The sequence below is a fragment of the Serpula lacrymans genome, assembly GCF_000218685.1.
Source record: "Serpula lacrymans var. lacrymans S7.9 unplaced genomic scaffold SERLAscaffold_8, whole genome shotgun sequence".
Classification (NCBI taxonomy): Eukaryota; Fungi; Basidiomycota; class Agaricomycetes; order Boletales; family Serpulaceae; genus Serpula; species Serpula lacrymans.
Genome location: NW_006763297.1, coordinates 732,931 through 754,971, shown reverse-complemented (window position 1 = coordinate 754,971; position 22,041 = coordinate 732,931). Strand labels below are relative to the sequence as shown.

General features: G+C 46.0%; 10 protein-coding genes across 10 annotated transcripts; 4 read left to right on the top strand and 6 right to left on the bottom strand.

The window, feature by feature from the left end:
* Nucleotides 1–50: 50 nt before the first annotated feature.
* On the bottom strand, nucleotides 51–1,062 carry SERLADRAFT_416024 (uncharacterized protein; the record flags this gene model as incomplete). Its single annotated transcript, XM_007319301.1, has 3 exons — nucleotides 51–189; nucleotides 240–526; nucleotides 556–1,062. 3 exons carry the CDS (start codon nucleotides 583–585, stop codon nucleotides 51–53), a joined length of 456 nt encoding a protein of 151 aa, XP_007319363.1.
* Nucleotides 1,063–1,123: 61 nt separating this feature from the next.
* SERLADRAFT_469697 (uncharacterized protein) lies at nucleotides 1,124–2,021 on the bottom strand (the record flags this gene model as incomplete). The annotated part of the gene is made up of 3 exons (XM_007319300.1): nucleotides 1,124–1,650; nucleotides 1,710–1,852; nucleotides 1,912–2,021. 3 exons carry the CDS (start codon nucleotides 1,932–1,934, stop codon nucleotides 1,337–1,339), a joined length of 480 nt encoding a protein of 159 aa, XP_007319362.1.
* Nucleotides 2,022–2,488: 467 nt separating this feature from the next.
* On the top strand, nucleotides 2,489–3,883 carry SERLADRAFT_370462 (uncharacterized protein; the record flags this gene model as incomplete). Its single annotated transcript, XM_007319299.1, has 1 exon — nucleotides 2,489–3,883. The coding sequence occupies one exon, from the start codon at nucleotides 2,489–2,491 to the stop codon at nucleotides 3,881–3,883; it is 1,395 nt and encodes a 464-aa protein (XP_007319361.1).
* Nucleotides 3,884–4,460: 577 nt separating this feature from the next.
* Nucleotides 4,461–7,463, bottom strand: mip2 (mitochondrial endopeptidase; the record flags this gene model as incomplete). Its single annotated transcript, XM_007319862.1, has 14 exons — nucleotides 4,461–4,703; nucleotides 4,770–4,911; nucleotides 4,968–5,097; nucleotides 5,157–5,236; nucleotides 5,296–5,388; nucleotides 5,457–5,733; nucleotides 5,794–5,880; nucleotides 5,934–6,097; nucleotides 6,152–6,285; nucleotides 6,348–6,542; nucleotides 6,604–6,735; nucleotides 6,799–7,173; nucleotides 7,239–7,244; nucleotides 7,314–7,463. 14 exons carry the CDS (start codon nucleotides 7,461–7,463, stop codon nucleotides 4,623–4,625), a joined length of 2,046 nt encoding a protein of 681 aa, XP_007319924.1.
* Nucleotides 7,464–7,968: 505 nt separating this feature from the next.
* On the bottom strand, nucleotides 7,969–10,281 carry SERLADRAFT_469686 (uncharacterized protein; the record flags this gene model as incomplete). Its single annotated transcript, XM_007319298.1, has 10 exons — nucleotides 7,969–8,266; nucleotides 8,325–8,438; nucleotides 8,501–8,561; nucleotides 8,620–8,810; nucleotides 8,865–9,075; nucleotides 9,140–9,356; nucleotides 9,408–9,424; nucleotides 9,489–9,718; nucleotides 9,773–9,853; nucleotides 9,916–10,281. 10 exons carry the CDS (start codon nucleotides 10,236–10,238, stop codon nucleotides 8,206–8,208), a joined length of 1,506 nt encoding a protein of 501 aa, XP_007319360.1.
* Nucleotides 10,282–12,308: 2,027 nt separating this feature from the next.
* SERLADRAFT_438913 (uncharacterized protein) lies at nucleotides 12,309–15,613 on the bottom strand (the record flags this gene model as incomplete). The annotated part of the gene is made up of 12 exons (XM_007319297.1): nucleotides 12,309–13,159; nucleotides 13,216–13,396; nucleotides 13,455–13,659; nucleotides 13,713–13,810; nucleotides 13,868–13,990; nucleotides 14,043–14,165; nucleotides 14,225–14,347; nucleotides 14,401–14,547; nucleotides 14,603–14,735; nucleotides 14,784–14,853; nucleotides 14,910–15,050; nucleotides 15,115–15,613. The coding sequence occupies 12 exons, from the start codon at nucleotides 15,611–15,613 to the stop codon at nucleotides 12,309–12,311; spliced, it is 2,694 nt and encodes an 897-aa protein (XP_007319359.1).
* Nucleotides 15,614–15,802: 189 nt separating this feature from the next.
* On the top strand, nucleotides 15,803–16,674 carry SERLADRAFT_438912 (uncharacterized protein; the record flags this gene model as incomplete). Its single annotated transcript, XM_007319296.1, has 9 exons — nucleotides 15,803–15,843; nucleotides 15,898–15,943; nucleotides 15,996–16,040; nucleotides 16,096–16,150; nucleotides 16,213–16,245; nucleotides 16,296–16,353; nucleotides 16,402–16,423; nucleotides 16,482–16,562; nucleotides 16,612–16,674. 9 exons carry the CDS (start codon nucleotides 15,803–15,805, stop codon nucleotides 16,672–16,674), a joined length of 444 nt encoding a protein of 147 aa, XP_007319358.1.
* A 210-nt stretch (nucleotides 16,675–16,884) lies between these two features.
* Nucleotides 16,885–18,336, bottom strand: SERLADRAFT_469675 (uncharacterized protein; the record flags this gene model as incomplete). Its single annotated transcript, XM_007319295.1, has 7 exons — nucleotides 16,885–16,897; nucleotides 16,951–17,509; nucleotides 17,573–17,685; nucleotides 17,739–17,866; nucleotides 17,925–17,936; nucleotides 17,989–18,093; nucleotides 18,155–18,336. The coding sequence occupies 6 exons, from the start codon at nucleotides 18,308–18,310 to the stop codon at nucleotides 17,181–17,183; spliced, it is 843 nt and encodes a 280-aa protein (XP_007319357.1).
* A 35-nt stretch (nucleotides 18,337–18,371) lies between these two features.
* Nucleotides 18,372–18,979, top strand: SERLADRAFT_469672 (uncharacterized protein; the record flags this gene model as incomplete). The annotated part of the gene is made up of 3 exons (XM_007319294.1): nucleotides 18,372–18,570; nucleotides 18,625–18,656; nucleotides 18,709–18,979. 3 exons carry the CDS (start codon nucleotides 18,470–18,472, stop codon nucleotides 18,822–18,824), a joined length of 249 nt encoding a protein of 82 aa, XP_007319356.1.
* Nucleotides 18,980–20,782: 1,803 nt separating this feature from the next.
* SERLADRAFT_469668 (uncharacterized protein) lies at nucleotides 20,783–22,015 on the top strand (the record flags this gene model as incomplete). The annotated part of the gene is made up of 2 exons (XM_007319293.1): nucleotides 20,783–21,657; nucleotides 21,707–22,015. The coding sequence occupies 2 exons, from the start codon at nucleotides 20,831–20,833 to the stop codon at nucleotides 21,711–21,713; spliced, it is 834 nt and encodes a 277-aa protein (XP_007319355.1).
* Nucleotides 22,016–22,041: the final 26 nt, after the last annotated feature.

Below are 22,041 nucleotides of genomic sequence, written 5' to 3'. Positions count from 1 at the left end.
AGACGCGCCTCGACACACGATCACACTGTCTATGACCGACTTCTCTACCTCTAACTGGTATCTTCATTCCAATATCGTGCAGCCCATTCTTCACTCAGTACGCCCATGTTTATGGTGTCTTCCCAGTGCCCCTCGACCCAATTAGCTCGTCTTTTCCTCCCTTCTTCCACGAACCCTCTATCCCCATAGCTTGTGTTGAGTGCCAAGTCACAACATTAGCAAGGTGGGAGTTTGCTCACATTTTCTTATACATAGCCATCGCGCCCGCATTACCCTCATGTACAGATAATGAAACGCGGTTCAACCCTAACGCCTTGAATGCATAATCCACCATAAACCTCGACGCCTCCGTTCCATACCCCTTGTTCCAATACCGAGGCAACATCGAAATATCAAAGACTCCATCTCTGTTTTTCGGCTGGTTGACTTTGATGCTGCACTGTCCCATGAATACTCCATTATTTTTCTCTATGATCGAAAACCATATCGTCGAGTTTTCCGCCTGTTCCTTCAAGAACTCTTTGTACTTTGTAGGTCGTGGGACTATGGGCTCACTGACGAGATGACGCTGGACTCGAACATCATTTTTGGAGTGAAAACAAAATCTCAACGTCCGAGTCCTCAAAACCGCGCAGGATAAGACGATCTGTGGTGAACATCTTATGGTGGATTCAGCCTGTTCCCACTTCCCATGGTCTTTTATATTTTTGAATCGTGTATGCTCCGATTTACGTAAACCTTTTGAAGATTGTTTGGGGAGGCGATCAGAGACCGCAGTATGCCCTAGCCAGAGGTTTCTATCGCGGCGTATCAATACCGTCAGTCAAATAAGCCATCAATAGTAATAGCCTTCAGCAAGGATCAGGCAACGAGAATAGAAAAGAGAAAGGGAGAAGCTTCCAATGTTCTGTTGAATAATCTTCGTGAGGACTCGGACCTAAGCAAGAGACCTCTCTAGATCGCATCACTGCGCCTTCACCGATTTGTACCTACCCATTTGCGCCCCGAGTAGAAGATAACAAATAACATGCATGTTTCGAAAAAGAATGAGTGTCTGTCTTCGAATTTTGATATTTCGAGTGGGGTTAGTGAAGTTCCGCAGTGGCCCTTGCAGGTCCTCATGTGACAGGTCAAATACCTGTCATTTGTCAATGAACTCTAGCTTGTCTAAATGATGCATCGCGAGAGGTCAAAAGTTTGCAAAGCAAAAAATAATATGCCATGTTTTTAGAGAGTTGCATGCGTCATACCGTAGTGACATAAAAACAGCCATGGAGAATCATACGCCAGACACGCAGGAGTACGCCATGCAAGGAGGGATATCGAAGCTAGACATTTACTCCTCGTCTTCTTCTTCACCCTCCTCACCTTCGTCCTCATCGTCCTCCTCCTCCTTTGCAGCCTCTACGACAGCAGTAGCAATTCGGTCCAAATCCCGTTGACCGTCCTGGCTAATCCGTCGTCCACCGTTGTCAGTCTGCTCCAAGACACCGATTTTCTCCAACGATTGGCAGATCTTTCGCTGTACGGATGCAGATGCGTCAGCGTGGTGAGATGGGCGGTTGCCGCGTCTGTTACGGCCACCGTGAAGTTTTGTGAGTGCACCAATGCCGACGTCTTTGCGGAGGTAGATGTGTCTTGCGACAGCAGCTAGTATAATATAATATACTTAGATTAACAGAGTCAAAGAAAGAGATAAAGTTATGCACCTGCGCGGACATAGTACCAGTCGGGATCATAAGGAGCAAGCTCTTTGAATGAGCCAGTTTTGACGAGGTCGACCCAGGTTGGGACCTCTAGTTTGCCTGATCGTTTAAGATGGGAAGCGTAGGCGGTAATGAAAGCATCCGCGCTGCAAGAGCCTTCAATGAGCCTGTTTCCATTGACAAATGTGCAAAGTCAATGGCAAACCTGATGTCTCGTACTCCTGGCATGTTGTTGGAAAGGCGATTTACCTAGAAGAAAAATGGGCGCGGAACGTTGAGCGCGTCGGTGGCGGCGTGTACGAGTGAATAAGGTTCAGGATTGAGTTCAAGTTCAGCCGCACCTCTGTGCAGTTTACAAGATTAGTCAGCCTCTCCCATCTGCCAAAACCTTGGTGATAAAATAATTATAGTAAAATAATTAAATATGTCAGAATATGGTTTCTGGATAATTTACGGCCTGTATTCTTATCAACTACTATATGTGAATACCGTGCTTTCACTGAAAGAACCTGAGTGGCTCCTGAGTGCTGTTATCGCTCTCACATTTCGCGGTAACAAGCAAGCCGGGTTTAGCCGGTATTTAATGCCTGTGACCTAGGCTTATCTAATCTGCCTTTCCTCATGCTTTAGTAGGTTGGAGTCAAGCTTAACCTTGGGATTATTCAGTTCCTTAGCTTAGGTTTGCATCAAGGCCTATGTTTGCAGTGCCTCCAGTTACTCCCGCTAGCTTACTGGCTGCACTAGACGAGGGCATTCTAACGATGGCGACTGTGCCACCGACCATGAAGGCGAAGACAGACTCGCCAATTTCCAGACTACCAGCAGAACTTCTCATAGAAATATTCGCATTATGCAGTCTAGCTGCCTCCCCAGACCCATACATTCCTCTCACGATATCCAAAGTCTGTTCTTTCTGGAGAGAGGTGCTATGGATCTCACCTCGTGCGTGGCAGTTCATCAGGGTGCAGGATAGTGACCGTTCTATCGCATCCATAAGGTCTCAGATCGAACTGTGGATAGCCCGGTCTGCACCCTTGCCATTTGACCTCCACCTCGAACTAGCAGACACCACGCGGTTGCTACCCATCATCTCCTGCTTCTTCCCGCATCTCGATCGCTGGAGGAACTGCACAATCGCAACCGAAGGAAACAGGGTGCTCACCAGTTTCCCCAACCTCATCCATTCAGCACCCTGTCGTACACTTCACCGTCTAGACATAAACGTCCGAGGTTCCGACGACATCGATGACGACGAAATCCTCTTGTATTCCTGCGGGTCAACCGCCTTCCGTCACATCTCTATGAGAATCTTCGTTCCAAAGCTCCCACTCGCCCATACGATGAACCCCTTGCATTTCACTCATCTCAACATAGCAGAGCACTCTTTCGAGCACACCTTCGAGGAAAACCTTCGATCCAGCGAGCTGCTTGACTTTCTCGCTGCATGTCCCCAGTTGGAACATTTACATCTACAGGGAACTTCCTTTGACGAAGGCTCTTCTCCTTACCAACCCACTCCTCGCGTAGTCTCCCTTCCTCGATTGCAAAAACTTATGTTGCGATGCATGTGCACGCAGCGCAGCATTCTCTCGCATCTACACACTCCTGCTTTGCGCGAACTCCACCTCATCTCAATCAACATTGACCTCATGCTCAGCCCATATCACGCGACCGAGGAAGGTGATAGCGACGACGAAGCACACGATTTTTCGCAGTCTCCTTGGAGTGACCATCAGACGGGAATGGGTTTGCGCAAACTACTCACGCGCTCAAACCCCCCTCTCGAGGTGCTTGATATGGACCTTAGCGACATGAGAACTAAAGACTTCCGATGGGTATTCGACAAACTGGAAAATCTCAAGCATTTCTCTATCATCGGTTCAGACATGTCGAACAAGGTCATACAATTCTTCAAACCAATGTGCTTGTTGGAGGATGGCGACGGTGTTAACGTGCGAGTTCGCATGCCGCGGCTAAGAACGCTCAAATTGTATAGCTGTCAGCAATTCTCTGGAGAGGCTCTCGTTGACGCTCTCAGTAAACGCATCCTATTCACTGATAAGGCAACTCCGGGCTCCACACTGACAGAGGTGGTCATATCTGACTGCAGAGGTTTTACCCCTCGCCACGCTCAGGATCTTTCTTGGAGCCTCAGAAACCGTTTGCATTGGTCGTAATATGTACGCCCTCTTTCACACGCTTACTCTTTCCTTCACAAGCTGAACTAAAGTTACATATACTGAAGCAGATAACGCAGAATTACAAATTACAACATACTATGTACTATATTGCGTCAATGTCACACCATCTGGTTCTTTCTTTTCCTTTTTGGCAAGGCCCTGTTTTTATCTCTCGCCATCGCTTCTGGTCATCTTCCGAAGTACTTCTTGGAGGACATTTCCGAAACCACCTGACAATGCACAAGAAATGATAATATATATACACTCTTCATTTTATGGATTCCTGAAGTAGTGTATCGAGTCAGAGTATCGAGTTAGTATCTTTTTTGTCATTTGCTGTATGTTGCTCTGGGCTTACATTAGGGTGAAAGTGGTACAAAGTACAAGATTGGTAAATATCAATGTTGCCTCATATACAAACAAACTTCCAAGCATTTTGTGCGCTGGTCTACGACGGATACGTTTATTGGGTAGAAAACTGATGTAGATAGAACTGACTTAATAAATCACAAATTCAATCCAGAACCTAAGTTCATCTATTTGTTTGTTCTCTGACCAGACATTTCTAGCCCAAGAGGTGCAACGAAAATGCGTGGTGGTTGATCAAGTTTCAAAGGCGGGAAAAGTCAAGTGAAGTGATGAGTACAATTGCAAACCATTTACATGCGTGATAATAGTAGTCAGATTAGAAGCCAAACATGACCAGGTCAAATTCTTCCTTCCCAGCTTGAAGGTGCTACAGATTCGACGATGGAGGTACGGTACCAAATACTTCCTCCAAGAAGGCATCCGAGTTGGGGGGACGGCCCAAAAAGTCCTATGCAGACGCAACATATGCTTGAGCTTAAGGCTTATACAATGGCATATAACACGAAATCCTTACCTCCAATGACTCTGTATCGTCGCGACTGCCGCCCACAAGCAAAATCTTGTCACGATAGCGCTTTCCCCGCGCAGGGTCCAGCGGATCCTCTTTGAAAATTGTCGCGTACATGTCGGCAGCAAAGACAAGGGAGTATGTGTACCTTGAGCAAAGTCATTGAAAAAAAAAAGATACCAAAAGTGGCGTTGAAACGCGTACCCATAATATCCCGCATCATAGCCACCTACGATGTGCCCGAAGCTAGCCTGGCCAGGTCCCGGTTTACCACCTTTGACAAGGGACACCGACTCTCGCAAGTCATTCCAAAGCTTGGTGTAGTCCGTTGGCTCTGTTTCAAAATGTGTGGTCAGACACCTGGAACCACTCATGTGTGGCATAATTAATTACTTTGATCGACGTGTACTTTCATGTCAAACTTGGCGAAAAAGAGTTGGCGAAGGTAGAATAACCCGACATTCACGTAACGACTACATGAATTATGCCTCCGATCAATTTTTTGCAGTATTGACTAGTCGTATACTCATACCTTTTGATAATCTTGTCGATGAGTTCCGGGGATAAGGGTTCCTGCTTTTCATAGTGGCTGGACATCTTCGCGAGGACCTTAGGCTCCCAACACCTGGTAACAGGGAACACATCTTCAGATAACATCCACCAACATAACGTATGGCATCTAGGACTACCCACCAGTTTTCCAACATCTGCGAAGGAGCCTCAACGAAATCCCTCGCCACAGCTGTCCCATGGAAGCGCGCAAACTGGGTGCGACTCAACAGACCATGGAAGACATGGCCCATTTCATGGAAGAACGTCGTGACGTCGTCGTGCCGCATCAGTGCGGGCCGCTCGGGCGTTGGCTTAGCAAGGTTCGCGACCATCGCAGTCAGCGGGTAGTGGCGTGCGCCACCAGCCAAATTATAGCCAGGGAGAAGGCCCCAAACAGCGGCATGCGAGTATTTGGAGGCTAGGTGGGACATCAGCATCAGTCAGCTCCTCAATGATCGGATGTAGGTAATTAACCCACCGCGCGGGAACAAATCGAGATAGCAGTATCCAACAAAACCTGACTCGTCCTTTACATCGCTCTCCCAGACTGCAAATTTCTGTACCTCTGTTATAAAAGATCAATATCACATCGAATCGGTAACGATCATAGATGCGCACCAGGATGCCAGACATCGTTGTCCTTAATTTCTTGGAAACGTACACCGAGGAGGTTTTGATAGATATCAAGAATCGCGGGTACCACTACCGACACAGGGAAGTACTCCTTAACGAGAGAATCATCCAGATCCAGTGTACGTTCGATGTATAACCTGTCGTAGTACCTGTAAGACAGCAACGTGTGAGCTTCACCCTGTCGATTGACATATATCGATTACCTGTAGTCCCAGATATTGAGTTCTCCATCGAAAGGTAAACCACGCTTTTCATGATCTTCTTTCTTAAGGGCAATAAGAATATCGCGCTCCTTTAGACCGACAGGCCGTAACTTTGATTCGAGGTCATCTAGGAACTGAAAATACATAGATCGAGTAAACTTCGCCAACAAATATGAAAACGGAATATACTACAAACCTCTTCAGCACCTTTGGCCGATTTAACCATTTTCACTTCAGTGATATAGTCTGCCCAAGTTGGATATTGCATGATTGCAGCAATACGGCGACGGAGTTCTAGTGCGCGCTCAAGAAGTGGAACATTGATCTCAAGGCGAGCTTCGAACACTTCATGAGCCCGCTTTCTCGTCGAAGGGTTCTGGGCATATTTGAACTATATCCACGAAATACATCATATATTCAAAATGATATGCATATAAACGAAATTGACTTACAACAGGAAATATGTCCGGTGTCTTAAACGTGATATCGTAGACTTCTTGTGAGCCCTCAGTGCGTTTGGTAAAGCCAGAAATAACATCCGCTGGAACACCTTCCAGTTCCTCGAGCGTAAACGTCACATGACCCTATGTAAAGAGTCCATCCATATTTATTTCATGGCATTTCAAGTTAGTGATAGAAAGACGCACATTCTCTTCATTGAAGTTCTTTTGGAAATCTAAACAAACCTGAGAATGCTCTTTCTTTAGTTTCATCACCTCTTCTCGCTCTTCCTCCGAAAGGGCCAGACCTGCCCTCTTGCCTTCAAGCACCATCTTCTCAACAAGCCTTTGCTCTTCCTTGTTGAGCTTGTCATATTGACCAGATTCGCGCAAATTTTTCTCAGCAGAGACTTTGGCCTGGAAGACGTCCAATCGCATGGATGACTCGACACCGAAATCGCGTACAATAGACTCGGCCTCACTGGACGCATCACGAAGCTCTTTTTCTAATGAGACATTTTGATAGAATGCAAGGGGTTCGGTAATTATGTCAAAAATGGTCTCAGCATCAGCTAGTGCGACCTGATGGTAGGAATAGACAGCGATTGAGCTGATGGTGAGGATGGTGATGATGATACGTTACTTACAAACACCTATGATTAGTTGTATATGAATAATGAGTAAATACAATAGCAACTTATAAGATGAAGACAGATACGCACAGATTCAAAATTGCATCCTGAGGCAGGGAGCGCAGCAACCTTATCCAACACCTCTGTATACTTCGCAATTGCATCCTTCGTCAGACTGAGCACCTGTTCGGGCGTGTGTGACCAGCTTGGAGCTGCTTGTGGAGGAGTAATGGATGGCATATCGTTGTCAGGTATTGAAAAGCCTGATCTATAACGCAAAGAGGTAGAGAATAGAGCTTTGGATGAGGCGCTTGAGCTTGAGTTTGCAACTGGTGGCCTTGTGCGAAGAGCTGTGGACAATAAACGAGCTTGGTTGTGGGGTTTGGATGGGGAATTGATGAGAGATGGGTTTCTCTTTCGAAGCTGATCTCGAGCGATTATGCTCGGCCTGCTTCCACCTGAGAGCGTGACCTCCCCGATATAGTATCCAGCTGAAGTCGAGACATGTGCTTTCGAGCTCGAACTACAGCCTGGAGACCGCTGAGACGCAAACTTGGAGAGCTGACGACGCTGTATAGATGTTAGAGACCTAAATGGCAGTGAAGAGCGGACACAGGGCGCCATGCAGTTCAGTTTTTTCAGCAGCTCGGGTGAGTGTTTAAAAACACACGACCACTTAAACAACACATATATAGTGTTTCAAGTACCCGTACCAAGAACTATTAAGCGCTCAAGGCGATCCAGAAATATGTCATTATAATATATAGATTTTCTCTTCTCAAACAGGACACTATATACCAGAGCTATCTTATATACAGCAATAGGTATCACAATCCGAAATCAATTACAACGGCGTGTCTTGCCCATCCAAGCATGACGAGGAACACGACCGTCAAAGCAGCTCAAATAGCTGTACAGGGTATGGTATAGGTTTTAGATGATAAATAAGCACTTCTGCAATAGATGGATTACATCGGATTCTTTACTCTTGATTTTCAGCTTCTCGTCGTCTTCGCATTTCTTCAAAATGGGCCATGTGAGCGCTACAGCGGGAAGTAGGGATCAGTATACACGACAGGATACCAGCATGATTAGGCTTACAGGACTTCGTCGTCAATTTCTGTATGGTCTTTTACACGCATGTAGATCATCGGTAATGCAAAGACCAAGCCAGCGGCAACAAGCACCCATGTAGAAATAAAAATATTCATATATCTGCAAAGTAACACAGTTTAATAAATTAGGAGCGGTCAAAAGAAGTATTCATGGGAACTAACGGAAGTCCAACCGCATCCTCCCGCCAAACGCCCGCTGCGCCAGCGGATTGAATTGACTTATCTAAATTGCCGCATTGCATCAGTGACTATTATAAATATTTGAAAGGTGGAAGCCTTACAAAATCCGGCAAACACTGCAAGTTTACCAGGATCATTCGACATTGCTCCCATAAGCCAGTACGCAGTTGTCTGCCACATAGCATCGAGCAGACCGTAAAATATCATAAGCCAAACGTGGGCAGGATACTGGCTATCGTAGATATCCATTTTGTAGCCGCCACCGGGTGGTTCTGACTGTCGGGTATAGGTTCTGAAGCGGGCGTCAGCGGCACAATCAGGAGGACGATGTGAAGCATCAACGTACTTCTGATAAAAATATGCCCATATATGCACAGCGAAAACCATGACCATCAAGATGATCCAGCCCGCAAATGCACGAGCCCTACGGCGCCATTGTTCTTGATCAAGAACGAAACCAATCATCAAGGAGCCGAAGATTTGAGATGACCAGTAAACAAAATTATTCAAAGCTCGAGCACGAATGTTGAAGAGGGCAAGATTATAACCATTGAATTCTGTAAAAATAATAATAATAATCAGTATCTCCGCGCAAGTGGAAATGTCAATAATTTGACTAACGCCAAGTATAAAAGTAATTGCTAGTGAAGAACATGGGGAAAAGTAGAAGGATCAAGGGATCAGTTCTGAGCGCCACCCAGAGGATATATATCTCTGTCTTCCAAGACGGATGTCGAATTGTTACGACCCTTGTCCCATCGGTGCGAATCATTTTGTTCGGATCAGCCATAAGCAAAGGAATCGTAACTCCAATGAGTGTAAGAATCAGGAACCCAATCTAAACATATGTGCTCTTAGTGCCATGTTAAATTTCTAACGCTCGACGTACATATGTACCGTTCCCAACTAAAATTTTTTTGTGGAAAGCGTGAGCTGAGTATTATCGAGGTGATCTATGATAATTTCTTACCTTTATCAGCTGTCGAGTGGAAATTTTGGCCAAAAGATACCGCAGATCCGACCACGCCCCCCAGGTTAAAAATCGCCCAAAAGATGCCAATAAATTTGCCCTTCTGGTCCTCAGTTGGGTAGGCCAACATAAGGGAGCCTTGAGCTGTCCATAACAGGGACGCACAGACACCAAGGACAGCGCCTGATGCTACTACAAAAGCGCCAGCACCAGGATGGATGTTGACGGCCCTAATTTGACGTCAGTGTCACTTGAACGACAACAAAAAAAGATGAAGAACGCACAAAAATGCACCAATATATAATGAATAACCCCAGGAGCCCAACATCAAGGTACGCCGAGACCCGATGACATTATTGATAGAACTGTAGTGTACTGATGATGAATTGATCACGTGGATGAGGTCTAATTAATGGATAATACACACCCAGCAAAAAAGGAGAAAAAGGCGAGAGTGGAGTAGAGAGTCGCGTTAGCGTTTGAAGCGCTTCTAGCATCGAGTTGGCCGCCGCCGCCGAGGCCAGTGAGCGCATTGAACATGCCTGGACACATGAAGCAGACAAAACCCAACAAGCAGACCTGAGTTACGGGATGGTAGTATACGCCTTTGAGGCCCTTTGGACGCTCGAATAACTCCACTCTATGCGACTCCTCGCTGGTACCACTCCCAAAAGTTTTTTCCTGGCGTGCGATGTCGTGGTCGATGTCGTGGTCGATGTCGTGCCCGTTGTCATGGTCGTAATCTGCCATGGCTGGAGAGCGTAGGGCTGGCAGAATACTACAGGCACAGTATAAGGGGAAGAAGAAACCGCTCAAGAACCACTGTTCCGAAACTGATATACGAATCGTACAGACCCCGCGGCCGTTCCGAGTTCCTGTGTCAATTGGTGGGGAACTCGGCCTTTTGCACCAAAGAGCATTTTGGCCGTAAAAAAGGCTATGGCACGTGCGGAGCGCCGTGCATGATTATGTAAGCTGCTCTCAAGAATGTTCATTTCCCTTTCCAGTAGCGCCCTTACGTTCCTGTCAGCTTCCTCATATATGCGCAAAGGCAGGGCTCAAGTATATGCTGGGTGGCAGCTGTAGTTAGGGACTTGTCCTCAGGGGTGTCTGTGCGACAACTAGAGTCGCACACAGGTCATCTCTGACATATCTTTGCGTTTTCGACAAACCGAGCGGTGTTCGGGTCTTTGTTGTTGCAAAGAACCGTACGGCAGTGACGGTATCAATGCATATTGATGGCTGAGGACCTGAATGCTTTCAGTCATTGCATTTCTGCACCGGTAAATAAGTGCTTTTGCTAATAGGGCACTGACACATGTACACCGGTATGTGCATACGTGGCATTCCTTTCAGAGGCACTCATTTGATTTGGACTCGTGTACTTGTTGCAGTATACACTCACATCTGGACACTGTCTGGACAGCTTTGGTCACCTGCCTCGACTCGAACCCACCACGGTACGTAAATGCTCTTATCACGTTGATTTCTTGTCTCTAGGGTGTACGTAGAGCCTGAGATACGATAGAAGTGGACATTATCCTTGGAATACTGCGTTTCATCATCATGAGTCGTCCTCCTGGTGAGGGTGGAGCAAGCGAATCGCGTAGCCTCTGGAGAAGTATCCGTGTCATCTTCTAACTCCTCAGCTGGATGCTTTGTGATGTTCTATAGGATAGTGAGTACATGCGTTTGCACCCTTTTCGAACTCACTGGACAGATTAATGATATCAGCGTGACAAATTCCGTTTTCTGAACAAAGGTCAGGCCCGTTCTTTCGGTTCCGTTGCAACATCCGCTCTAAATAAAAAATCACATGTCGCATCATACTGAATGTGTATCTTACTGACCCTATCGGTCCCCACCGAACAACACGGAAAGATCCTACAACAGATGACGGACAATAGCATGCATATAAGTAGGACATCTTCTTATTTATCCACCTTCTTACTCTCTGGTTTCTAGATTCTGTCAACTAAATGAAGGAACCATCCTTTTGGGGTAGAAAACTCACATGCATGTGTTTGCTTGTCTGCCAGCATCCAAGTAAACTAGCGTCGCCGTCGACCGGAATCCCTTTCTTATCTGATGCTTTCCGAATCCGGACTCGAGGCTCCGCTATTCCCGATCGCAAGCAAGTAAATACCTGTGATGGGCTGTGGTCAAGGGGAAGCACAGTCATCCTTATTCCCTTTAATCGCCATAGCCTAGGCTCAATATGCTCGTAGCTGGGTCTCAACCCAGATTTTTTGGGCACTACCTTCTCCTCGTACCAAAGACCAGCTAGAACGGGACCAATGCTCACCGCTGACGCGCTGACGTATATAGTCATGCGAAGAAGAAATGGAGCATCACCTCTCCCATCAACTCGCTTGTCGAGGTGAGTCCCAGAAATTGCGGCGGCAGTATATTCGTGGAACTCTTCATTAGTATGCAAGTACATCCGTGCCGACGCTCCATGCAAAACGTGAGCGTGACTCGGAGTTTTGTGGCTCATCGGCAGGTCTGCAGTCGTAGGAGGCTTCAAGAACAACTTGCCAGGTTGCTTTGCGTGCGTGATTGGAGATCTTGTCCTATGCAGTATCATCCCCTGGCACGCCGTTCTAGGAAAGTAAGTGGAGGCGCGAACAACAACCTACCGACTTCATCGCTGCAATGCATTATCTTCCACAAGGCTGTCATAACGAATTGAAGAGTCCCTGAGCAATGGATCCAGAGTCAACTTGGAACTTGATTGTCATATAAATTATAGCCAAGATGAACCAACGACCTATCTAAGCTGCAGAATATACGAGTAAGGCAATGGATGGAGTAAGTACTCTACAATGAGTGCTTGGAGTCTGAGCCAAGAATGTCTGGTGATTCTCCTTCGCCTGGAACGGTCCGAGTCTCGCTTGGGCGCATTTGACCCAGCTGAGATTCTGAGGTAGAATCCTGGAGTGGGGATGGGGGAGAAACATCAGTCACTTCCGTGCCATCGTGCTCTGACAATTGAGGCGGGCGAATGAAAGCCTGTTCGCTTGCAGTGGGTAAATTAGCGGCTTCGTCGAACGCCGCAATTCCAGCAGTGGATGCACTTGATGAATCATTATTGCTGGTGAAAGCATTTCCTTCACCCTGCATGGTAGCAACTTTGTCCTCTGGGTCCAAGTCGACTTCAGGAAGTTCTGCCACATCCGCCGAGTTAGACTTTTCGATGATATCCTCCGATACTATGCCTGCATCTTGCGAAGCACTTTGGGATACACCTTCCACACACTCATCCTGCAAAGGTTCATTTCCGCCAGTCAACTCGGTCATGAACTCAAACGAATCTGGTTGTCCCCATATGATCTTTGGCATCCCCGCTTCAGCACTCTGAGCGAGCAGCGTATCTCTCCGACCTGCTTTTGATAGCGAGCGAAGCTGTTTGATGTTGAACTTGGCTGACCTGAAGAAGGTAGGGTCGAATGTTGATGTCGGTTTCTCAGCGTCTGTATTTGTATTTATTTCATCTTCAACTCCATCTGGTCTGTTGAAAACCATGTTGTTCCACACTTCTTCCATCTGGGTGAGCGAAACGCCTCTTGGAAGGTTCCATGCACGGAACTTGCGCTCTTGGGCAGATGCAAAATTGGACCGGATGTCTTCCATGCTTAAGGACGATTGAGAAATTGTCCAGTGAACTAGCCCTGTCGGATGGCATTAGTCGAAAAGCATCCACACGAAAGAGCAGAAGGAAACAAACATGAGCTATCAATGGAAGCTACCGCTTGAGCATTTCTGACAGGCTTGTCATCGACATAGCTCGAAGATGTGACATCAAGTTGCACAATGGGACAGGGTTCCTCAGAGTGCCACTCCGAAGGCTCGACGAACACATTCATGACATGGCTACCTTCTTTGGTTTCAAAGGTGCATTTCAGAGACTGCAAACGAATAAATAATCAGAGCTGGTCACACGCTAGGAACTTTTGGTGAATTAACCTGCTCAGGGAAAGTGGAGATAATTTCATCTGCGACATGTTCGAGCAGACGAATGCATCTCTCAAATACTCGATCTCCACGCCCGGGGCCCCCAAAGAGCCGGGAATCCATCTCATCCAGAGGAACGTACTGGAAGCCAAAAAGTCGTGCCGTGTTGTGGTATGCAACCAGTACTCCATCCATATTTCCAATACGCGCTTGGAAGCTTATCGAAAAGTGTCAAAAGAAGAGGATGACACAAGCTAGAAAATGACATACCTATATTTCAAGAAAGCAGAACGGATTAAATCATAATATTCTTTCTCGAAGCTTTCCATTGATCCTTGGAGGGTGCGTATCAAGTAACCTGAATTTTCCTGCAAAAAAAAGCAAATATCAGGACCAGTATTATAGAAACGACAATTACCACTTACCTCGTAGTTGAATAAATCCAAACGGAGGGGCAATGCAGCACGAGTCTTAAGATCGAAAACTCCCGTTCCAGGTAGCCGTCCATCGACGCAATCTAGTTGTGAACGTAATACAAACCGATCGGACTGATTATATTTGTTTGTTAACAACTTTATGAGTCGAAGAAGCTGAAAATACCTTAGCATAGCGATATGCCTCCCTGCGTGGATCAATGTCTTCCTGAGGGATTTCAGGAGAAGAACGAAGGTAGCGAACGAATTCTTCTCGAGGTTCTGTTAAAAACTTCTCGAGCATCGTTCCCTGTCGTAAAATAAATAAATGTTAGTTGACAGGAGTTTAACTTGTAAGGAAAGACTAACCATCCAAGTCAGGATATTCTTCTCGGAAGTGTCTGATGAATCCGAGTCAATAGCGTAGACACCATCCTTGTAATTAAGAATCACGGACGAAGGCATGCGCTGGCCTGGGGTAAAGTTTGTTGGCTGGAAAGTAAATATCACGATATGTCAAAAGATAGTATGTCTGAGGGGCTGACCTCGCGTTGAAAGCTTTTACTTAGACAGCTAGTGTCAACGTCTCTGTCCCCAGAAATCAGGAAGTAGACATGACCAAGCATTCCAGTCATTGAAGAAGTAGAACCTCCAAATTTGCGGTTTTCCTGTTTTGCTAGAGCCCATAGATCCTATATTACTGACAAGTCAGTATGTCCCGGCAAGGCAGAAGTCGTGTATGTTGACCTGATCTCGAGAGCTCCTAATGAATCCCGTTATTCGCTCAAAAGCGAAATCCTTTACGTTCGGTATTGATTCCAACCAAGGCGTGAAATTATACACTTTCGACCGTGGATCCTGAAGCCAGTGCACACCTGGACTAGAATGACATAAAACGCAAAAAACAACAAGTTGTGAAGGGACATACTTGAACAATACACGATCCAATCCATGAGCAAGTCTCGCAATCGGTTTTTGCTCAGAAGGTGATGGAAGGTCTATGACATAGATGGAGTAAACATATGTAAACCTCAGCTTCAAAAAACGAGAAAACCTTCAAGGGGACCTCCTTCCCTTGGCTCTAAAACTCCCTCGATACGTCGAATATAGGGCAGCGGATGCCGCATATGCGGCGGTGGACGTCTCATGTTGTCTGGGGAGGCATCATCCTCCGAAGGACTTGGCGGCTTTAATTCTTTCAGTGGTCACTTCAGCAGCTAATTTTTCTAGTCAAATAGGTATACACGCGAGTTACTCACTATCCTCACCCCAGTCGTCCTTCCATCCCTCCGACTGCAAGCTCCCCGAAGCAGCAAGGCTAGTCAACATCTCCCTCAAAGCTTCTGGGAGCTCGGCTACTCTCTCCCTCTCTACCTTTCTTTTCTGCTTCTTTTTCTTTGATTTCGCCGTTGCTGTAGCATCAGCGATAATGCTTTGATGTAGAGTTTGGAGCACGTTATTATGGCTGGACTCGGTACGCTTGATGGAACCTTTTACAGTAGAAAGTACATTGTGTTTGACAGGAGAACCGAGTTCTTTACGAAGTAAACGTAGTTTCTGTGTGAACGTTGAGTTTTTTTTGCGAGTTTTTCCTTCGTATTTGGGCGCTGGAGTCTCTTGTCCTACGGACAGCGCACTTGAACTTTGGGATTCACTGCTGAAATGTCGCGACAAAGCTACGCGATGTATCCTCGCGATGGAATAGACGAATTCCGCTGAAACATGGGCCCTTGTGGTGACATTGAGCAAGCCGTTCATGCGAAGCCAGATAAACCAAAAGTGTAGAAGGAAACCTCGCAAAGTTGCAAGATTCGGACCAAAGAGCACGAAACTTTTTGCGCGTGAAAGAAACGCGTTACGTAACCTACTTAAAAGGGAAGTGTTTAATCGGCTTCAACACGCAGCACTGCAGTCACGGTATTACCAGCACCATATACCATTCTCACTATGGTAGGATTTTTCTCTTCAGTGTTTATGTGGTTCAGCAGGTGTGGTTCATGAATATCTGGTCTATACCTTTTGTTTCAACGACATCTTTACAGTATATTCTTTTCCAAAGCTGCAGAGATATCTGTAGTAGGCTTGCAGGTAAGAACCGAATGAAAGTTCTCATGTCTAGAATCTCATGGATATCACTCAGGCATCAGGGAAGACGTCTTTTGTCAATGTCATTGGTTCCGGGCAGGTAATATCACTTGTAAAGCTTATGCGATTAGCCAGCTTACGCTAGTCCGTCATAGTGGAGCGAAGACGTAGTACCCACAGTCGCGTTCAATTATCGCAAAGTGAGAAAAGGTAGTGTATACTAGTTGAGATAACGCCTCGTAATACTAGCTCACTGTCTATCGTCCATTCAGGCAACGTTACACTCAAGATCTGGGATGTCGCAGGTGACGTCTTCCTGACAAATGTTCTGTCCGAGGTCTAACATCCGGCACAGGGCAACCTAAGTTCCGTTCCATGTGGGAAAGATACTGTAATGGCGTAGATGCTGTTGTGTAAGCTCTCTTCTATCTGTGGGATGCATACATGATGAATCCGAGTAGGTTTGTGGTAGATTCAGCTGATGTAGGTGCAACGACTCCCAACCCTGTTTCGAACTGATATGCAATTTCTATATACACAGAAGGAGAAATTTGACACTGCTCAATTCGAATTACATCAGCTACTAGGGCAGCAGACCTTGACCGGTGTCCCTCTTCTTGTTGTATGTTGTCTCGTGTGCCTATTATGTGGTAGACTAACTGGGTAAAAAGCTAGGGAACAAGAACGATGTAGATGGTCATGCCCCTGTGAAAGACTTAATAAGCGTGCTGTAAGCTAATATTGACATGAAATACTCCATATAACACTAACGCCAAAGGCAGACAACTAGACAAAATACAAGGACGAGCTGTGTCTGTGAGTGCTCATCACTATTTTCAGCAACTGTGATGTTGATCCAGTCATTTGTATAGTGCTATTCAGTAGGTTTGGATCCGCTATCTTCTTGAAATATGTCCTAACTCTTCCACAGTGTTCTATGAAAAGCCAAAACAACTTGTGAGTCTTTGTACTTAAAAGCCATTGACTTCAATTGCTAAAAACATCTGCAGAGATATCGTTCTGCGTTGGTTAGCAGAGCGAAGCCATTAATCGGAGCACCCCATACACTCCTCACTATCTTCACATTGCATCTATTACCTCCTATATCTGGATTTCTGTAACTTGCACCACATACGTGTGGGTAAATGGAAATATCCTCTTCGCACAACCGCGGATTGTTTAACGACAAGTTACATTACTTTCAGCCGAAGTGTATCTAGTGCTAATATGCCAGCGATCCTTAATCCGTGTCCATATCACCTCCAGAACTGTCTCTTTGAGACTGGTGCTGTATGGCTCTTAAGAATGCCTCCACACTCGTCCCCGCCTCCTCGGGCAACCCGAGGCTTCTCACCATACCACCCAACAGGCCTGTCCGCAATGCCTGATCAAGGTTTCGAACGGCCGCTCGGAATTGCGGCGTATTGATGACACGCTGTAATACTTCTGGCGACGGGGGCGTGGGCATGTCAGGAGGAAGATGCGGGAAGAGCGCAGGTATAAGTTCCGGGTGCGAAACAAACAATGGGTTGATGTTTCCAGGAGTAAGAATATCAGACAAGGAGAGATCTAATCAAGCGGAAGAACGGACGGAATGTCAATCGGATATGATACCACTGCGAAACTAAATACCTGATGACGGAGCTCCCCCAGAGCCCCCTCCCATAGATGCAACTAGTGACTGTATTTGTGCTAGCTGTTCAGGGGTAGCTATCCCTGCCGATGGACCTCCAGCTGCCTGAGACCTAATACAGCTTTGGAATGCCGATCTGGAAGAATGTGTAGATTAATGACTCACGTGGACGGCTGGGAGGTCGATGTGGAAGCCTGGGGCTGAGAAGCATCCCAGATGGGAATATACTCTGGGTTCTCTAGTAGGTGGTTGAGGTTGTTCACAAACTCATTATCTCTTTGAGAGGATGCATCCTGACAGTAAATTGATAGTAAGTATAATGAGCAGAAATTTACTCGAAGTGATAAATACCTGCATCCAGAACTAAAAATACTGTCAGGTATAGATATCATCTTCAAAGACCAAAAAAACTCACGAAATGTCTTTGATTCGAGGACGAGAACTTTAATACATATGTTCTACCCCACGCAGACTGAGATACTTTCTCAAAAGTGGCGTCCGAGGGAATCAAGATCAAGTCCTATAGCATACACAATTATAACCTTACCTAAGGGGAACTTTAGCAGAACTTTACTACGTACCTCTTCGATTTCATTCGTAGCCCTGTTCTTCCATTGGAAACGCAGGAGCGAATCTTCAACATGCAAGACAATGGCTCCCTTTGTGGGACTGGGGTCAACAAAATTGGTCCCATCCCTCCTAAATGCTCGGCCAGCCTTGAAAGCGAGTATAGGCATGGAGTGGTATAGGTTTGCAGCGCGACGCGTCAATGGCCTCTGCGAGTGGTGGCACCGAGTCGGAGTTTCAAACTTCTTGAGCGCGGTCACTACATACTAGATTCAACAGTTCAAGGCGAAGTACCTTTGACCTTTGTGCCAAAGGGCAAACGCGCTGAAATGTCATTTAACGGATATGAGGATCCACCAGCTTGGGGAGAACCAGAACCTTCGACAGGAGATATCGTGAAGGATGCCATCAGGAAAGAACAGGTTTTGAAGTGCGTTCATTATATGCAGTGCTACTATTAGGAAGAGAGCTGAACATCTTTTAGAGAGATTGCAGCTGCACAAGGGGACCTCCAGTGTTTGTTTTGTTTCGACATTGGCCTTGAAATCTATTTGACAGTTTTATCTAGCTCTGGTCACTCGTGTGCAAACGGTGCAGGGAGATGTGGATAAATTGACATCAGAGAATGGAACATTGCAAATGTACATTGATAACTTGACGATGCAAATGGCCAAGAGAAGATGAAATTTATACTGGAGACCTCGCCTACAGACCTGTCTGCCAGATACCAATAATCCAGTACCGGCGAACGCGAGACAACTCCCCGAAAGCAAGTAATCTGGTAACGTTTTCTAGTGACAGTCGTGATCTACTACGCGGTCTTATCATTTTCGTGAAATACGCTGCTTTTATAGCTTTTCTGTGACACTTTAATGGGTACAAGCTGAACTTACAGAATCACAACTGCCAATTGTTTGTGCGTAGTCTTTGAGATCTTTCCATAACTCAACCTGGATAATCCCATTGTAATACGCACAAGAACAGAGAAGCGTCAAAAGATTCTGATGACCGCTCCGACAGAAGGTTGCCAGACATCGTAAGGCATATGAACTATGCGTGGAAGAGAACCGGTGAGATGAAAGACATGACCAGCATACACCACAAATCGTGGATGAGCGACCGATTGTAAAGGTATGGAGATATGACATGGGTTGTGCTGGGAACAGGTTTGTCGCGCTTACTGTCAATGGACTACCTGTATGAATCTGGAATCCGACACCTAGCAGCCAGATTCTATAGTAAAGTTAATGTAGCTGCATTGTACTTGTACAATCCTGGATTGCAATTTCATGGTGAGAAACTGAGTACTGAGACGTCGCATGTAAATATATACTCAATTGTCTCTAGAACTACGGCGTACCAGCCAATAGTCGATTTGAATTTTACTGGGAAGTTAAGGGATATCGATTAGTCACAGGGTGATTGCCGAATGAGGAAAATATGATCACGGCAAGATAAAAGGAACTATGTGCTACTAAAAGTTTTCTTCAATGTTTGTGGCAACTTTTGAACTCTAGAATCCTAGCCAACGCAAGCCTTTGGTGCTGGAACGCAACATTGTCAGCGTATTCTGGGGATTCAAGCATTACTTGAGACGGGTAGTGACGTGAGTCTTTTGATAATGCTTCTTGAGAATCTGTTCTGATTCACCAATAACATATTATTTATATAGATATTATTCTGTTGATTCTTTAAGGACGCATATAATGAAGTCGCCACTAATAGAGTCTAGTGAAACACTTGTGCCTCTTGACCTGGCTAACAATCCATATGTTCCACCTACCTCCACCTGTCCAATTAATCAGCTTCCCAACGAGTTGTTGTCACATATCTTCATCACAGGCACATTCTGTGACTCTGATGACCACGACGATCAGCTCGAACTGGACGAGGATGACTTCGAGGTACAGGTACAGGGAGATGAAGATGAAGTATTCACAGGAAAGCTATGGAAAGACTATAGCCGTGACGCTTGTCGCAAGAAAAGATCAAACGATCGTTCATCCCCCTCCTCAGCTTCAACAGACTCCGATTCCGACTATGGCCCTACCCTACCTTTCCAGGTGTTGGTCTCACATATTTGCACTCACTGGCGTTCTGTCGCCCTTGCAACACCCTCTCTCTGGTCTTCTATCTGCGTGCTCGATGACCAACCACCGTTCGAGCGTTTACAGACATGGCTGGAACGCAGTCAAAACATTCCCCTCAAAATCGAAATAGACTCTCCGCTTGATCCTAAAGATTTAGAAAATGATGAAATAATGAAACATGGGGATGAAGACGAAGAGGTCATGACCGTAGAAGACTTTACCTCGCTTATCAAAATTCTTTACCCAGCTATCCATCGTTGGGCTACGTTTGAAATCACTGCGTCCTCGTACTCTCATTTATATTCCCTCCTGGAAATCATCTCCGATCCGTCTACACCGTGCGCTAACCAGCTAACCACCCTGCAACTTCAACATTGGCAGGAGCAAGATGATTTCGATCATTTCAAACCTCGGATATTAAACACTAGCTTTACTATCTTACCCGGAGGTGCGCCAAAAATGAAGGATCTGTCTTTGTGGGGTGTACACGTCAAGTGGGACGATCCACTGGTGGGACTCTGGCGAGGTGGTGGGCTAGTCGCTCTAGAGTTGGCTTACCATGCGGCAGATGTGCGTCCGTCATGGGCCACATTTGTAGCCATGCTGAAGGGATCGCCAAACCTCGAAACTCTCACTTTATCTCAGTCTGGACCCGCTGGTGCGCCTACAGACTGGCATAGCGAGAGACCTGGCGACGGACTGAGTGATATATTGGAACTTCCCATAAAAACTCTCGTTCTGTCTTGGCTCAAACCTGAATATGTTGGCCCTCTCATGCGCCGGATTGCTCTTCCACAATTGACATCACTCACTCTCGAGTTCGACGATGCTGACTATACGGAGTTTGTCAGGCAGCTCACTGGCCCTGCTACTGGCGTATCTAACCAAAACGTGCTCGGGAACCAAGCACCCATTCAGAGTCTGCTGATGCGTCTCGAAGACTTCAAAATCGCTAGTCTGCCATGCGATCTTCAATGTATTGACCTGATATATTCTCAACTTGTGGACCTCAAACATCTCAGTCTGGCATGTAATTTCGTGGACGAATTATTCTTCAAGAAGTTGACCAACCCCATATCCGGTGCTTCCAATGCTCCCGTGGCCATTACCCCAGACTTGACCGCAGTAGCAACAGAACCATTGTTTTATCTACCACAATTGATATCGTTGAGAACATCAGGCATATCGGGTCCAGTTATGCGCGATGCAGTTTTGGCGAGGAAAGCCGCTGGCATTCCGTTGCGTGCAGTGTACATGGACGAGGAAGATGAAGTGACTGATACTCAGGCACAGTGGTTCCGCAGGAATCTGGAGACGTTCGAACGGTTTGAAGCGAGTGATGAGGAAGACGATGATGATATATTTGATGAGGATAGTGACGATGGTATGCAAGAGGACGATCCGGACGATTCAATGGTTCAGTGTAGGTGTCGTATTTGTCTGATGCTTCAATTGCCTGACAGATCTTTATACCAGAAACTAACCTAAAATAACCTAAAACGGGAAAAAAGAAAGACAGCAGATAAGGCATAATGTTTGTTTCAATATTGCGCGAATCTGGTTTCATTCATGGGCGAATCAGCAGAGAAGAAAGAAAGGGAATGTAGACTTGAGTGGTGGTAATGGACGCAGTAGAAATTGGGTTCGCGGGTTGGTTTGTGGTTAGACTGAATCTAGGGTGATAGAGGTTGAGCTGGGTCAGAAGATTTACGATTATATGTGTTGAATTTGTGTAGAATCAAGTAGAGCTGTTGGAATGAAAGTCGATTTACAATCTTGTCTAAAGTTCATCCAGCTCGTTAGGTATTCTC